The sequence below is a fragment of the Lottia gigantea genome (genome assembly GCF_000327385.1).
Source record: "Lottia gigantea unplaced genomic scaffold LOTGIsca_99, whole genome shotgun sequence".
Classification (NCBI taxonomy): domain Eukaryota; kingdom Metazoa; phylum Mollusca; class Gastropoda; family Lottiidae; genus Lottia; species Lottia gigantea.
Window position 1 is genome coordinate 216,787 of NW_008711185.1, and position 18,787 is coordinate 235,573.

At 32.8% G+C, this 18,787-nt stretch overlaps 1 protein-coding gene across 1 annotated transcript; it reads left to right on the top strand.

Moving 5' to 3' along the window:
- Positions 1 to 10,739: 10,739 nt before the first annotated feature.
- On the top strand, positions 10,740 to 10,919 carry LOTGIDRAFT_135565 (hypothetical protein; the record flags this gene model as incomplete). The annotated part of the gene is made up of 1 exon (XM_009069117.1): positions 10,740 to 10,919. A coding segment is annotated over one exon (180 nt), but the record flags the coding sequence as incomplete, so codon positions are not given.
- Between the last annotated feature and the right edge of the window lie 7,868 nt (positions 10,920 to 18,787).

Below are 18,787 nucleotides of genomic sequence, written 5' to 3' on the forward strand. Positions count from 1 at the left end.
ATATTGCTCCTAATGGTTGAAGCCAGTCACGCATGCGCGTTTGCCAGGTGTCTATGGCCGAACTGGATTTCACAATAAAAACCTCACAGACTTGAATTACCAGACATCATTTATTACAAAACTATGTTCTGTTATTTTCGTCTGGTTTAATCGAGAACAAATTTTGCAGGGACGAGAAGTATCAATCAAGTACGACCTAATTCATGCGAGAATGATTCATCCATCTGATGTCACATGTAAATATGCAGTGAAAATAGATATTGTAAAAGAAACATTGACAGAATAAGTCATTAAGAAAAACAGAGATAAATGAAAAATAAATGAAACAAAAATGGGGAGAGTGTCAGGCGATTCTTGCACGATTTTTCTTCCAAGAAAAAGTTAAAACACGTCGATTCGCTTTAACTAAAAAAGAGTTACCTCCCTTCATACTTTAATTTGAGCCCGTAGCCCAATGACAGGTGTTGGCCTTTGAAACTTAGCGATGACAGATTTTTATTACCAAAGATCACAGCCCTAATTCCATGCAATTGCATTGGGTGAATAGATTTCATTGATTTAATGTATATTTTTGTGTAAGGAGAAATATCATAGGCGCTAGCTGACAGGCCTACCTTGAATTAATTTAAGACTATTAGGCCCCCCCCCCCCCCCCCTCGCAGCCCCGAAAGCAAGTTTCGGACAAAAATCTCATAACTAGGTTAGAAATTCGGGCAATCTCAGGTATTTCGACCCCCCTCGGACGTAAACCTGACTCCGCCACTGGGTAAAAGTAAGGATTTATAGGGGAAGACGGGTAATAGTAAGGATTTATTGGAGATGGGGTGCAATCGTAAGAATTTATCTAGGGAGAAGAGGGTACCGGTAATGCAATCGATCAAGGAACCTGAAAAGGGGTAATAATAGAAAGAATAATGCTGTCTAGCCGTGCCTAGGCCTATATATGAAAATAATTCTAAAAATATGCAATTGACCTCTTCTTGATCAAACTGAATTTGTTTTAAAAGATTTAATTAAAAACTGATTAGATAAGCCTAAAAACTAGTTTGGTGTCTCATAAAGACTCTATATTTTTAGTTGAAACATTAAGAATACGTAGGAGACATATTTCTCTACAATTAGGCCTTTCTTTTAAAAGAAACGAAATATCTAGAGCTGTACGTGTAAGCCTGTCATTTTTTAATGGAATATGCGTTTCGAATTAATAGGTCTGACGATTTCAGTCTGACTGATTGAGACTATAGGCCCATAAAACCCAAGCTACGGATCTTTCAATCGTGACATCAAGAATATCTGACAGACAAGATCCAGCATTTCCATCAATTTATCAGGAACTGATCTTCTGAGATCTCCAAATTTCTGGGGTCTGACCAAAAAAATCATTTTTGATAAGCCATAAAATATTCGGAACCGAAATCATTATTATTTTGAACAAAATTGATGCTTTTCCCCAGTTGGATACGTGTAATTCTGAGCAAACCGTGACTCTCTGGTTTAGATTGTGCCGCATGATTATACTAATCAGTATCAATAAGGATGAAATTTTGCTCAGGTAATATGATTCCAAAGCTGATTGGATAGTGAAAATGTCCTCCAATAGTTTTACTGTGTGGATATTCCGATATCAGTTTAAAAGTACGATAATGTGGTTAGTCCGAAACTTGCTGACTCTTAAAAGCTTCATATATGTTTTGGTTATCAAAATATCGTGGGCATAATCATTAGGCACGAATATTCACATTAGGAGATCTGCTCATTTCGACTTTACCTCCAACCTGGAAGTACAGGCTACGTCAAAGGGCGATGGTTCCGATCAAGACATATAAAACATAAACAAACAAAAATTCAATGAAATATCAAAGAAGTGATTTTTTTTAAATACAAAGGCTATAATGCGCGAAAAAAGCTTGATTTCACTACATTTCATAGACATTGTGTTTTTTTTTTTTGACCAACAATGTAAAATCAACATGTTTTGTCCATTCAATCTCTACCAGAGGAGGGTACAAGGATAATCGTAGCTGAAAGTCGATGCTAGACTTAAACGTGTTCTGTTTTTTATAATCGTTAAAATAGATATTTGACAACCGGTAAAATAACTCAGGAGAAGGCGCGTGATATAAGGACTCGAGATGCTTATATAATTAATCTTAGGTCTATTGTATTTCCTCCTAGACGTATATTATATTTTAAGGATGTTGAATCAACTATCACAGGTATTTACATAGGGCATCCGTCAAGATCCGGGTATAACCCTCAGGCCCACTTTAGTCTACTTGAAACTGACGTCATCGGTGAAAAGTTCGCCTTGTCCTTCTAAATATTTGCTTTTTGTAATTAAGAGAATTGTTTTTAGGGTCGTTTAGATTTGTAGAAAGGAATAAAAACATTCTGGCGAATGTCTTGACAGTTTTTGGTAACGTATATGACGATTTCTGGCGACAGTCATGACTTTTTCTGTCTGGTGAATGTCATGACGCTTTCCTATGAATGTCATGACACTTTCTGGTGAATGTCGTGACACTTTCTGGTGAATTACATAACACTTACTGGTGAAAGCCATGATACTTTCTGTCTGGTGAATGTCATGACGCTTTCCAATGAATGTCACGACACTTTCTGGTGAATGTCATTTATAATCTACCCATTATTGAATTGGTAACTGTACATCTCGCGATCATGTACTTGATCACAGTAGTAACATTATCTGTCCATCCATATCGTATAAAATGTATATGTGTGGCCTATAATGTATATTCCTTCAATTTGTCTGTCGAAATTGTAGATGAACTGGACGTCATACATTTTTATCGTTCTGAAAAGTGATACGCTGGCATCGAAGAGCATGTTGTTACTTAATAGTGTGAGTTTTACCTATGTAAAATAGTGTGAGATTTACCCTTGTAAAATAGTGTGAGATTTACCTATGTAAAATAATGTGAGATTTACCTATGTAAAATATAGTGAGATTTACCTATGTAAAATAGTGTGAGATTTACTCTTGTAAAATAATGTGAGATTTATCATATAAAATAGTGTATAAAAGTAAGGTTTTTATTAGGGGAAGTAAATTATTTGCTTAATAAAAGGTGAACTATGTACACATGACACACACCTTGCACATGTTTCTTTTATTATTGAAGAATAATTTGATAAATATATATTTAAATAGGCGCAGGCGTCAACTTGTATTTATTGAAAACATTGTAATCCAGATATCCTTGATCATTTTACTGAATTTTACTGAATAATAATACTGTTGAAAATATACTCATGCAAATTTTACCAATTACCATGAGCTTGAAAAAATTTGATGATCTTATCATTACTTCGCTCTGAAATTGATGTATTGAGTACTATTTTAGCAATGGTATTTCCATACAGATCTACAATTGATGTATTGAACACTATTTTAACAATGGTATTTCTATATCACTCTACAATTGATGTATTGAACAATATTTTATAAAAACAGTGGTATTTTTAAATCGCTCTACAATATTGATGTATTGAACACTATTTTAACAATGGTATTTCTATATCGCTCTACAATTGATGTATTGAACAATATTTTATAACAACAGTGGTATTTCTATATCACTCTACAATTGATGCATTGGACAGTATTTTAACAATGGTATTTCTATATTGCTTTACAATTGATGTATTGAGTACTATTTTAACTGTGGTATTTCTATATTGCTCTACAATTGATGTATTGAACACTATTTTAACAATGATATTTCTATATCGCTCTACAATTGATGTATTGAACAATATTTTACTGTTATATTAAATGATCAATTAATATGTTTATATCTCAACAATCGAAAAAAATGCTTATGTTTGGATAATACACAGCATGTTTGCGGCGTAGGAGATCGGTATGTCCGTGAAATGTTAATACTTGGCTTTCATGAATGTGTTTCAATATATTAAATCGAAAATTAAAAATTTTGCTCGTTGTGTGAGAAAAAAAATGCCACGTATTTATAACTGCTGTACATCGTTACCGGTAATAAAATTTCAATTGAAGCCAATTAAATCTCATATTAAACTCCCCAGCGGCGGGTTTGTCAACCAAGGGTGGGCCAATATACACACGATTATGCAAATTAACTTAATATACCGTTATATTCCCACTGCGCAGACTCGATGAACTGTTTATTAAGTGTCAACTGTAGCAGTATAACCGATATTCCTCAATCGTGTACAGTAAGAGATACAATGCTTTGAGAAGACAGAATTCGGACCAGTTTTAACACCATTTAAACCATAATATCGCTTTTCTTGCTTGATTTATTTTTCATATTTTTGGTTACTGTGATGTTCAGCATCAATTAATTGTAATTATGGAAGTCAAGAAAATAGTTTTCATTCATCATTTGAATTGGATTTTACTCGCTTTGTTTTGTTTTGTCATCTGTCAACCGGTGGAATCAGCTGAGAGTGGCAGTCGGAAAAAGGAAGGTAACCACACTGAACGTTATCAGCTAGCTATTTGGGATTTCCATCATGTAGAGATTCCGTATGTCGTCTGTTTATGGATTTTATTAGCCAGTGTCACGAAATTAGGTAAGTTTTAATTACTTTTTCACGAATCCCATGGCTTTCAATGCCATGTATTTCTAAGCCCCATTCGAAATATTTTGTACCATGTAAATCTTGGTGACAGGTTTTAACAACAAAAAACATTTTGAGACTACATGAAGCTGTTTTACTTGTAAGATGAATTACTCTTTCTGTGATAAAATCACCAAATCTAGAGTTTATGCAGCAAAGTTTGACCATTTCTATGATTCCACAGACATTTCTTTAAATTAATTTTGAAAAGATGAGTCAAAGATTAAGGCAATGCAGTATTGATGTTGATGAAGTTTTTACAGGTTGGCTACAGGCTGCACAGATATTTTTCTCTCCGTTTAACAAAACCTGACAACAAAATACAGCACATATACTGATGTACATGTACATCAATATAAGAGCAGGTCTAACTTCTTATTCATGTTAAATATGTTACTGTGTAATACTTGTTATCACAAATATTTATTATATATTTAACTATGTTTACACTTACATGCATTACATCACTTTTTACTACTGAATTAATAACACCTGATGTCACTATGCAATCATTTGTCAACTTTATCCCTTTGAGAGAATTGCCATTATGATTTTTATTAAATTTGGACTTGAACACATTGGCAAACACATGATACATTTTATATGTAAAATAATGTGAGATCACCTATGTAAAATAGTGTGAGATTCATCTATGTAAAATAGTGTGAGATTTACCTATGTAACATAATGTGAGATTGACCTATTTAAAATAATGTGAGATCACCTATGTAAAATAATGTGAGATCACCTATGTAAAATAGTGTGAGATTTACTCTTGTAAAATAGTGTGAGATAACCTATGTAAAATAGTGTGAGATTTATCATTTAAAATAGTGTATAAAAGTAAGGTTTTTATTAGGGGAAGTAAATTATTTGCTTAATAAAAGGTGAACTATGTACACATGACACACACCTTGCACATGTTTCTTTTATTATTGAAGAATAATGTAATAAATATATATTTAAATAGGCGCAGGCGTCAACTTGTATTTATTGAAAACATTGTAATCCAGATATCCTTGATCATTTTACTGAATTTTACTGAATAATAATACTGTTGATAATATACTCATGCAAATTTTACCAATTACCATGAGCTTGAAAAAATTTGATGATCTTATCATTACTTTGTGTTGAAGTAATGACAAATCAACTTTTTAACTTCCTCTATCATATATAGGAAAGACATAGAAAGTGAAATTCCTAGTTTGAGATATTTTTGAATAAATTTTGCGATTTTCGTATGTATCTAGTACTTCTGAAGACTGTTTACATATATTCAAGAATAAAATCATCTCATGGATATGGCGAACCTGTCCCTTTAAGAAGATACAGAAACAACAGAACATAACATCATTTCAGTCCGTTTATTAACTGTACTTGAATTGATTAGGAAAATTGTCGAAAACAATTGGAAATTTATTTTCAAATGTGTATAGTGATATGATATCATTTTTAAAGATAGACAATCCTTATAACATCTATTATTTTAGATATCTTATCTTTAATCAGTGAAGTTTATTAGATTAACAAAATATTATCAAATTTTAACCCATTTAATTCAGAAATAAGTCGAGTTTGATTTTTAGGTTAAAGGGATTGTAAAGATGTTTTCTAAATTTTGTATGTGTATCAGGGACACTGATAGCATCAATTTGCACCATTCCAATTTTTCAAACAGATGTCTGTGGTTCTTGCAATTCCTGTAAGTGTTCGATGAAGTCACATCACAAAATATGCTGTATCATGTAAGAGCTTCATTGCAAGACTTCTGAAAATTGGAATGATGCAAATTGATGCTATCAGTGTCCCTGATTCACATACTAATTTTAGAATATCTTTTAACAATCCCTTTAATGATGTCATGTTCTGACCAAAAGGATTAGGAGATGTGCTATCTTAGCTGGCTAACACTTTTCCTGGCAAACCTATAGATCTAGGGATTGATCCCTTTATAGGTCCATAAAAGACCTTCCAAACTGGTGTCCCCTTTTCAGTGATGCAGATCAAAGGGTCTGATATAGAAGCAAGGGTCTGTAGCTGTTGGCATGGGAAAACAAATCAATACAAGGCCTGTATGTAAAATTTCCCTCATTGTACAGTGCAGGGTGTTGCTAAACTTCACTGGCCTTATTTAATCTCTACGAAATAATTTGAACTTAATTGACTTTTAATCATCAGTTTAAACACTCCTTAGATAGTTCATTTGTTTCAGTAAGACCAGACGGCAACTAGACATGATTCATTATCAATCAATGTTTTAAATAAACTTAGACCTTCTTTTACATTTTGGTGTTTAACTTGTTTAATAGTTACCTTCAAAGAGATGTAGTAGACCTTTTGAAGTCTTCTTAGTGATTGTTTTATAATGTCTTAATCAATGATTTTCTTGTAATGTCTTTTAGGGTGGTTGTCTTGTAATGTCTTATTGGGTGATTGTCTTGTTATGTCTTATTGGGTGATTGTCATGTAATGTCTTATATCTTATAGGTGATTGTCTTGTCTTGTAATGTCTTGTGAGTGATAGTCTTGTAATGTCTTATATCTTATAGGTGATTGTCTTGTAATGTCTTATTGGGTGATTGTCATGTAATGTCTTATATCTTATAGGTGATTGTCTTGTAATGTCTTGTGAGTGATAGTCTTGTAATGTCTTATATCTTATAGGTAATTGTCTTGTAATGTCTTCTGGGTGATTGTCTTGTATTGTCTTCTGGATGATTTTCTTGTAATGTCTTATTGGTATTTGTCTGATATTGTCTTATGAGTGATTGTCTTATATTGTCTTCTGGGTAATTGTCTTGTAATGTCTTATAGGTAATTGTAATGTGTAATTATAGGTGATTGACATTGTAATAGAAAGAAATAGGTTGAAACCCCTGACTTAGATGACAATCTGAGCCACCATCCAAAATGAAGCTATTCCACTGCCCAAATTCTATTGAGATCACAAGAAAATCAATTATTAAAGGACTGTGTCTAAATTAGTAAATAATATGTTTAGTGAATGAATTAATTCAGAGAGTGAACTCTAGAGAATTAGATAATCTTACCAGTCAACCAAACAGACTTGTTTTATAGCCTGTTGTATGGTTCGGCCATATTGGATTTGATTCTCTTGTGACCAAACAGAACTTCTATTTTAGTCTTATCACAGTTTGTTTGAAAGCATTTAGTCTGCAATCTCAATATATTGTATAAATGTTTAACAGGTTATATCAATATATGCATTGAGTTAATCAAATTATTTTCTGAATTCACAGTCCAAAGTAGTCTTGATCTGTTGAAGAAAATGAAATAACCAGTTCAATGTGCTCTCCAATAGATTTAAAAGCCATTCAGTAATCCTTTGTATTTATCGTCAATTGGTAATCATAGTACTGATTTCATGTGATGCTCTAAAAATAATGAAGTTCTGAAAGAAAATCTGACGAAAAATATCAGGCAACAACTCGAAACCAAAGAAAAATACAGATGAAATTTGTGGGAAAATTTTGGCCAACCAGCCTGCGCTCCCCAACAGGCCTTCGATGATTAACAATGATTTGTCTTAGTAATATATCGACCAGAATAGAGTCCATAGCTGACTTAATGCATGTAATCTCATATTATGACTATTGGTTTACAATGATTCATTTTATCATCATTTCTGATTCAAATCTTACAAAGTTTTTGTTTTTACTCTCTTTGTATATAAATGCTAGTATTTCTGAATGGTCAGCCTAGGATTTTTGAACTACCAGATGTGATTACGAGACAATCAGGACATAGTACCAGCAAACAATGGCTGCTGTTAATGGCCAGATGGTGAAAAGCTGCACTAAAAAAGTTTATATTTTCAAAAATCAGTGGTTAAGATGGAAATACAACATTCCAGAATTGGCTTCATGCTATTTTAATTTGATCATAAAACTTTTTAAGTATAGAAAATAAAAAAAATTCTGTGTATCTTGGGTTATTAAAACTTTATGACTGTTGCCTGTAGCTTGATAAAAATATTTCATTTGAACACAAAACAGTATTTAAATCCTTTATTGCTTTTAAATGATTACCGTTTATGGCACATTAAAACTTCAAGGTGTGAAATCAAGTTGATCTCATAAAAAATAAACCTTTTAGGTATTAAGAGTAATGTGCCTTAATTTGCCTATGGTGTCACACTCTTAAGTGTGACTTATGGCTTAAGGCTACCTATCAATTACTACTAAGTATAACTTAGGCAAGAGTCAATTGCTATCAATAATAACCAAAAGGCGTTTAAGATCCAAACATCCTGAGGGAGAGCTCATCCTCTAATTAATCTCTAATTTAATTATGGGATATTAATAAGAACTGATTGATAGGTTTTTTAATGATGTCACCCTTACATAAGGTGTTTTTACTCCCATGTCCTCTACCTTATATCTTAGAACTTAAAGATGGGTTCCCTTTATTTTAGCATTTTGATTTTCATAAATAAAAGTAAGGGAACCCATCTTTAACAGTGGCATTAGCCTACTCTTTTTGGATCTCCAACTGCCAAGGGATCATTAACATGCACAGTCTGTAACACACTGGGGGTTGGTATGTTGTCCCATCCGAATGACTGGACACTTTTTCCATGTCAGCCTCTCTAGCCAACATCACTGACAGGGGGAAACCAGATTGTATTATCTCGACCTATGCTGGAATTGAACCCAATATGGTTCCTGCCAATGATTCAGGATGAACAAGGCGACATGGAAAATGCTTAAATAGAACCATAAATGAAAAAGATTTTCAACAGTTGGAAATAGAAAAAGAGTGGGCTAATTATGCTGGTTAAAGGGACGGATGCAACATTTTTTGACCAATCATACAGAAATTTTTAACTAATTTTTTAACGTCAGAATTTGAGCCTTCAAATCCAAGGGTGTCCAGAATTATCTGTGTTTGAAAGTTAAAAAGACGAGTCATCTTTTCTTGAGACACTGCCAATTATAGAAAAGACATCTTTTGAAATGGGAAAAGATATTTTTGAAGAAATTATGCGATTTTCATACATTTCTAGTAATTCTGAAGACTATCGACATAAATATTAAATTCCCCAAAAAGGTGCCACTGTCCTTTTAAGACAATATAACATTGAGGATGCATTAAAAGGTGTTAGATTCAATATTGACTCAATACACATGAAGTTTGTAATATAAATATTTACTTAAAACAACATATCAAATTCAAGTCATGAAGTCTTCAAAGGGAGATTTGCGTACTTGTTCAATAAAAAGTGATAAAGTCTTACTCCTAGTGTTCAACAATATGTGGATTTTTGATTTTTATTAATAGTCTTCAGAGTACCAAAAATGTACGAAAATCACATAATCCTTTCAAATAAACCCCAAAAAGAAATTTCACTTTCTATTTCTCTATACCCTTTCTATATATGGCAAAGTCTCAAGAAAAGATGGGTCGTCATTTTAACTTTCTAACGCAGATAATTCTGGACACACATTCATTTGATGGCTCGGATTTCAATGATGAGCTATGAACACTATCATTGGCTAGCTTAGCTAAAAAAAAATTTGCAAGTTTCTAAAGTGCGATTGGTTAAACGTATGGTGAACCTGTGCCTCAAAAAGGTGTGAAATTCAAAGATATGCTATCTTTAATAAGGTATTCTATAGAGATTATATCTATATTATATAGTTATTATTAAGTTAATAAAAGATTAGAATAGTCACTAGCAGACATATCTTAGTTTCTATACTCTTATCCTATCATAATACTTACATTATATCAAAGATTTTATAACCATCATCCCTCACATGATGGTTTGAATTTCAGAGTTTTCTTGTAAAGTTTAGTAGATAATTATGACATGATGATCTTGAGATGGCAGACAATGATCTCTGGGTGATTGTCATATTCTTTCGGTGAATGACTCATAATGTCATGTTCTTCAGGTGAATGTCTCATAATATCATGTTCTTTGGGTGAATGTCTCATAATGTCATGTTCTTCAGGTGAATGTCTCATAATGTCATGTTCTTTGGATTAATGTCTCATAATGCCATGTTCTTTAGGTGAATGTCCCATAATGACATGTTCTTTGGGTGATTGTCTCATAATGTCATGTTCTTTGGGTGATTGTCTCATAATGCCATGTTCTTCAGGTGATTGTCTTGTCGTGTTCTTTGGGTGAATGTCCCATAATGTCATGTTCTTTAGGTGAATGTCTCATAATGTCATGTTCTTTAGGTGAATGCATCATAATGTCATGTTCTTTGGGTGATTGTCTCATAATTTCATGTTCTTTGGGTGATTGTCTTGTAATTTAGTGTCAGTAATTGTCTTATGCTGTTATATGGGTGATTGTCTAATTATGTATTGGAGGCGATTGTCTTGCAATGTCTTTATTGGAGATTGTCTTGTAATGATCTCTGGGTGATTGTCCATAAATGGAATTATGGGTCTTTAAAGGGACTCTCAACACTGTAGCTTGTTATTTGGTTTGAACTATGGCTGCTATAAATAAATCTGTGACAATCATGTGACTAATGAACTATATTCTAATGATATCTCCTTATGATTGACCGTTTCCTATCAGTCATTTGTTCTACCCACACTACAATTGTCAGTGGAATGAACTTATTGACCTTTTGACATGCCCTTGTAATAATTGTGAAACATATCTAGATTAGTAGTGGTGTATGGAATTATTGGAATTGGTACTAAAGCAGAAAATAGCTGGCACTATTTCTATGAATTAATTCCTGTTATTATATGAGAGATATCTTATTACTGCTGGAACGATATCAGACTTAATAAATTCAAATTATATTCATACAATCCCGTAACACTTGAGTTATGTTTGGGATACAGAATGCAGTCATTCAGGAAAACTGTAGTGTCTTCTCGAGGTAATATTTATGTAATTTTCATAATATTTTGCCGAATTTTGCGTTGTTTGGGAATGATAGCATTAACAAGGAAGCTTAGGGCATCACCCAAGTGTTATTTGCTGCAGTTTGCTACTGTATGATTAGTTTGTCAATTGGACAGGCTTTCTAGTAATAAGAATGGTTCCACCAATGGCAGACAACCTCCTGAGACTGGGGTACATAATATATAGGGGGACAGACTATCTTAAAGGGGGGACAACTGTCAAAGTTGAGATTCAAAATGCTCTGTGGAAGTACTATAGCTGTAAATCTCTCATAGAGTGTCTTGAGAAAATTATTGTATTATTATATTATGTTTCTGTATGGAATACAGGTCTATATGTGGGTACTCAGGATTTTGATACTGATGGGTAATGTATGACCCAATCAGTTACTCTTTTGTAAAAAGGATATTATCAATATTATAATTATTATTATTACATTGTCTTTTCGCAACTTTAGACCTAGGCCTACTGCTTCCTTTAACCTATAAAGATTATTGAGGGATTAACTATTGAACTGTTATTTAATATCAACCACAGATTATCATAATACCCCTTACTTTTACACCTGATTTCATTATTGATAGAGATTTAAGCAGGATTTAACGGTTGGGGTTTTAAATCTGCCAACTAGATTGGTGATCATAACCCTTAAGGATTAACAATACAGCTTATAGAGAGATTCAAGCTTAAGAGGTTTTCCAGTGCATGTATCAGGATCACTTATTGATAGTGGTGTTTCTAGTAAACATCAGGTGAGGTAGGCGATCAGGGGCCACAAAATTTTCCAGAGGGCCACAGACCATTCTCTCACTATTTAAAATGATAAAAAAAATTGTGGGAAGAGGAAGCAAAGTGGAAAAATGTGACGTATTGAATTGAGTCGATATTCTCGACAGACATACCTCCCCTCCTATAAAAGCCACTTCTAATTGATATGAATTGCATCAAGGGGATTATCAATCAGATATCTATGATTCCTTGAAAATTTGGCCAAATTTTTATGACATCATTATAAGTATCATTTGAGCCAAACAAATTTTTAACAAGGATAACATCTTATTTGATGTCACCATACTTTCAATCACTGACTGAGATTATAACCCGCACCTCTACTTGTGCAAATTCTATCATGTACAGATTTCAACTCTCTTATACATTGTACTACATCATGTCCTGAAATCTTTATTTCTATTAGCTAGTTATTGAAAGTTATTGATCAAGTACTGTATAGTTGTTATTAATGTACTAATTACCTACAATGTAAACATGAATAACTCCCTGGTAAACAAAATGCAGTACAGGATGCTGTGATCAATATTTGTTTACTTTTTGAATATATAACTGATTTCCTGTCATATCTTACTCATAATCTTTTATAGTTCAACTTGGTTTATCGTTTCAATTGATAAATGGATTTAGAAATTTCATACAAGTGCAAAGAAATGTAATAAAACACCTGATAACATTTTGCCACTTGTTTTGTCAATTCTGCTTCATTTTAGAGAGGTTCCATGGCTAACAATGTTTCATTGATAAAACCTATTTATTACAATAATAAAATATTTTCACTGTTAAAATAGTGCCCAATACATTAATTGTACAGCAATATAGAATATTAAAATGGAACCTGAAACATGTTGTTATTTAGAATTCTCATAGCATGAAACTGGTAACAAAATTAACATGTTTCAGGTTCTGTTTAATATTTCTAGCCTATTTATCCTATTTATTATGCAGTCTTAAAGAGCTGTTTAATAAATCATTTAATGAGAGCATTGTGTTAGAAATGAAACAGCACTCTATGTAACTTGTTTGTATATAAAGAAATTAAGAAACACTTCAGTTGGATGCAAAATTATGTCATGGATCAACAAACTTTGCATTTCATTGTTTTTTAAGGTTGACTTCCCATGCAGATATTTATAATATGAATTATCATAAAATGAAATTAACACTTTTTAGGGTGCTGCATATTCACAATAGCAAGCTATTACAAACTGGGTCTAATACCTTGACTTCAGTTGGCTCTTTTCTTGTATCATGGAATGCAGCCATTTTAATTGGATTGTACACTAGCAAATACTGTCACTCAGAGACTTTGACATAAAGATTTCACACATTATGCCTTATGGGTTAGAGATTTTCTGTCAAGGTTTTTGATTGGCTGTATTTGCTAGCCTACAAACCAGTCAAATCACTTTAATTACAAACTTCCATGATACAACAAAAAAGCCTAATGAAGTCAAGGAATTAGACCTAGTTGATATTGTGAAGATGGTTGTGCGAGCATGGACATTTTTTCTGAAATTTACACTTCAGTGAATTGGTTACAGAAAATGTAATCAGAGTTAATTGCTATTGGAAATTTCGACAAAATATAACCTGTAGTCTCAGAAGTTGGTCAAAGGGGAAATTGGTCACAGAAAACATAATCACAATGATTGGTCACAGTAATTGGTCACAGAAATTGGTCACAGGTATTGGTCATAGTCATCCATGTGACTGATTCATTGTGACCAAAATTCCTGTAACCAAGTAACCTAGAATGAAGCCATTGTTAATCAATCACTACTAGATTCTATCTTATCTTGCTATAGCATCAGAGATACATTTAGGTTGATATGTATAGCTGATAAGTATCTGTAACAATTCTGGTATATACCCATCTTCACTATGTCAAGATATTACTGACTTAGTCTTGTACCTTGACTGCAATAGCCATCATTCTTGTGTCACAGATGTTTGTAGATGAAACGATTTGATTGGATGGTATGCCAGTGAATACATCCAATAATGTTTACAGTCCTTCTGTCGATGGCTCTGATTGACTGTTTTTTTTAGCCTAAAATCCAATAAAATCTCTTCATTCAATGATACAAGAAAGATTGTTATGGCAGTCATGAATGGATTTTTACGTCCTACTTTCTGCACCATGTGGGTTAATGAAGAAGGTTGCTATTGTAGTCAAGGTATAAGACTAAGTTAGTAATAGTTTGACATAGTGAAGATGGTTATGTAATAAAGTTACTAACACATTATAAAAATATTTGATTATTAGAGTGATGTTAATGAAAGACTTGGTGTTTATTATATTGTATATCATACAGATGGAACTTATCTTGTGCTACTTCACATTCTGTCAAATTCCATTCCAAGCATTCCATTGTCAATTTTTTGTATGAATTGCAGGAAAATTGAAATTAAGATTCCATGAAGCCCACATCTTATTTACTCTTAAAGTTCCTTAATTTTTAGTTTAATCTTTCAATGAAACTTAGTGCATGCGCTTTTGAGCTATAGTCTTTCATGTCTGGCAAATGCAAAAACTTAGACCAGGTTGTCCAAACATGTAAAGATAATACTTTGATTTCTAGAAACCATTAGAAGAATCATTTCTTCTTTCAAGCCAAATGACCTTCATCAAGGTCATCGGGTCTGAATGGATGGTCAGTTGCCATTGTAGCCTTTTAAAAACGTAGCTCACCTTAAAGAGATTGTAAAAAGGTGTTCTAGTGTATGTACATGTGTATGAAAAACATCTAGCTTCCATTTGCACTGATCTGTGGATTTCTGCGGCTTGGTTATGACATCACTATCTGAAATACCATTGAAGCCAATGAGGTTTTTGTAATAGTGGTGTCAAGATTTATTGGAATTGCTGGAACCATAGACTTCTGACTCATGGTTCAAATTGTTACTATCAATATCCCTGATGCACATAAAAAGTTTATAAAAACATCTATACAATCTCTTTAATAATGTTAAAATGTTCTCTTTAAAATCAGCTGATCACCCTAGACATGAAGGAAAATTACTACTGACCCAGTAACCGTCTCAATAGCTGCTATTGGATTAAAATGGGATTTTGGTGAATTATGCTGTCCATACAAATTAAATGAGATGCCTGGAGTCAGTTAAAGGGTTACGCATAATTACACAAGACTTAAACCAATTTCAAACAAAACCTTTCAAGATATTTACAAATAGATTACTACATGTAAAATGTCAATACCAAGTGTGGTAAATGCCGTCTGGCTGAGACGTTCCCGAACTCGACCTCAAACCAAACAGACGTATAAAAAAAACTGTGTCAGTAAAACAATTGATGTTCTAGTGACCTCAATATTCTAGCAAAAAAATCAACACAGCTAATGAGTTCTGCAAACAAATGACCATGCATATGGCTTCTTAGAACACAAAGGTATTCACTTTTCTTTAAGCACACAATACAAGCAACGTCTTTACAACTGGTAGTGTTTGTGGCTAGAAAATTCTGTCTTATCTCTTTGCCTTTGAAATTTGAAGGTTGTGTTTCTGGTACAAAAGGATTTGAATTTTACTCAATGCTTCCTTAAAACAATTCTAATAATTAAATGGTTCCTATGCAATTGAATATTGTGTCTGCTAGAAATTTGTGGTTCCTGGAACAGAATGGGAATTAGTTTATATCAGTCTGAACTCAAGGTCATCACAGTGAAAACATTGTTGACTGGTAAGCTTTCTGTTCCAGAATTTTTTTTTTTTTTACTTACATGAGTCTTGGTATCTGAAGTTAGAGATGCTATCTACGCAGGTGCAGTGCTCAGGATTTAAAGTGCGTTTTTAACAATCATTTAATGATCCAGGATGGCTAATAAATTCAATTCATGTTGGATGGGTGATACTGGTTCAAGTGAATATTTATTATTAATATATCACAATGGGTATTGTTACATTGATGCTGGTTTTTGAAACAAATTGTTGTTAAATGTTTGTATATTACCCAGCCTTAATTTCATGCAATTACTTTTATCATCTTCACAATGTCAAGCTAATGCTTATTCCTTGGCTGCAATAGTCACCTTTCTTGTGTAAGTGCAGCGAATTGATTGGATTGTATGCTAGCCAATACAGCCAATCAGAGGCCTTAGCAGAAAGTATGTAAAAAAACAATGTTAATAGTCTTTCTGTCTAGAGCTCTGATTGGCTGGTGTACAATCAAATCGCTGCATTCTGTGATACAAAAATAGTGGCTATTGCAGTCGAGATATAGAGACGAAGTTCATATTAGCTTGACATTTTGAAGATGTAATTTTATGGGCTTGAAGACTCATCTGGAGATTTGGATAATGAATATATTTTTTAGATGTGATAAAAGAGCAAAAAAGGATTTCATTGTTATTAAATGCCAAAAGAGATAGTAACAAAACACATTTGAGACAATATTACAACATAAACAATACTTTTCTTATCTTTATCAAAAACTCTTCACAATAATGATACTTGTTTTTAAATTTTTGTATTTTTTCATGCTTGGAATATTTTCTGCGGATGATATGATAACATTGGATTTTCAACTCAGATTCTCTCTGTCAATGAAACAGTATAAAAAAAAAAGTATATTCCCCACCACCACTTTGAAGTGTTTTAAGGGTTTATCTTTGTCCAGTTTCCCTATGACAGTTTTAGGCCATGGTTTGCTAATTTTGGGGTTGATTTGGTTTTTGAATTTATGTACTCGAATGTTCCAAAATCTCATAATACCTTTGAATATACCTCTTACTTGAAATTTCACTTTCTATTTCCATATATGTATTTTGATGTATGAGTCTCAAGAAAAGCTGAGTTGTCTCTTTAACATTCAAACGCTGATAATTCCGTACACACATGGATTTGATGACTCAAATTGCACTATCACTGATTAAGTTAGACAACTAGGATACGATTGCAGTAGCTAGTCTACCATAGGGATAGGTGGAACCAAGTCCATGGGCCCCACAACCAGAAAAATATATGTGTAAAATAAATTCCTTGTGGAGGGGCTGCAACTTGATAGTCTACGCATCCCCACTTATTAAGTTGAGCCACTGTACAATTGGTCAAAGAGATATTGAGTCTGTCCCTTTAAATATACTAGCGATAGTGTTGTATTGCTCTGAATAATGATATTCCCTTGTACGGTACATGTTTAATAGCTTGGAACTGGTAATAATAACAGTCAGTAATCGACTTACAGTTGATATTTTAAGAGAAGCTCTAGAATATTGCTAAATTCCGAACACAAGCTGATCCTATTGATTTTTAACTCATAAATTTTGACATTGAATTCCACATGAAGTACAAATAATGAAAATGTCTGATCATTTTTTACTCAGATTCCTGTGGTATTCAACATGGCATGAAAAGTTGAAAGAAATATTTGTCGGTCTGAATCTTTGTATAGTTATTATTAACAAATTGTAATGGAACTCTTTGAAATTTGAGTTTAATAAAGCTAGTTGCCGTGGAGTTTATTAATATAAGTGTTATATGTGGGGGGACAAGGCTTGAAATAAGCGTCTGGACACGGACATTGTTCGGTACAATTTTGGCAAATGTCTGGTACAATCTCATTTGAGCCGGACATTTTTGTCCAATACCAAATATATGAAAAATATTGTCCTTCTTGTTGAAAAGATTGTGAATTATCGCGATTCTGACCGTTAATATTGTCAATAGACGTCAAAAAAGTTGTGTGACATTTCTCGCCTTGGAAAGCAAAGAAGTTTGTAAAGACAATAACATGGTCTAGATGATTCCAAATTACTAGCACCTAGAGAAAACATGCAAGGTCTGGAAGATCAAGTCAAAACACGAATGAACGGTGGTGACACAATTAGTTCAAGTCAAGTCGTTTGTCCGAATCTTTTAGTAATTTTAATTCTATAATTACTTGATATAAACATGAGATGATCTTTCATAGGATGCTATATATATTAATCATGAAGTCTAATCACGCTTAGATACTTTTATTTAAAAATAATAGATTGTAATGTTTGAAATGATTCAAAATGATCATGAGAGAGAATAATTATAAACTATTTTGTGGTAGAAGTCACTCATCATTAAAACAATAAAATAAATCCCTGTAAACATGAACTGAATGAGAGTTTTGACAATGAGGTAAATAATGTTGTTTGTATATATTTAATATACGATGATGTTTGAAAGTTTTGAATATTAATGAACGTGATGGATCATATTCGTGGTTGAAATAGGTGGAAAAAATGACGCTGTGTCCTGTTTCTATTTGTTCACTGTTAGGGTTTGAATTTTAATTTTTTTTGTTCTGATATTAAGGTCAAGGACTTCAGATTTGAACGTGACACAAAAATCTAAAGTCAACATTTTTGTTTCGGAAAAAGAGTGACACCCATAAACATTATTGACATTAGTTCAAAACTTGCAGAGGCCCTAATGGTTTTCTATAGATAACATCTTTGTACCCTGATATAAGGGATA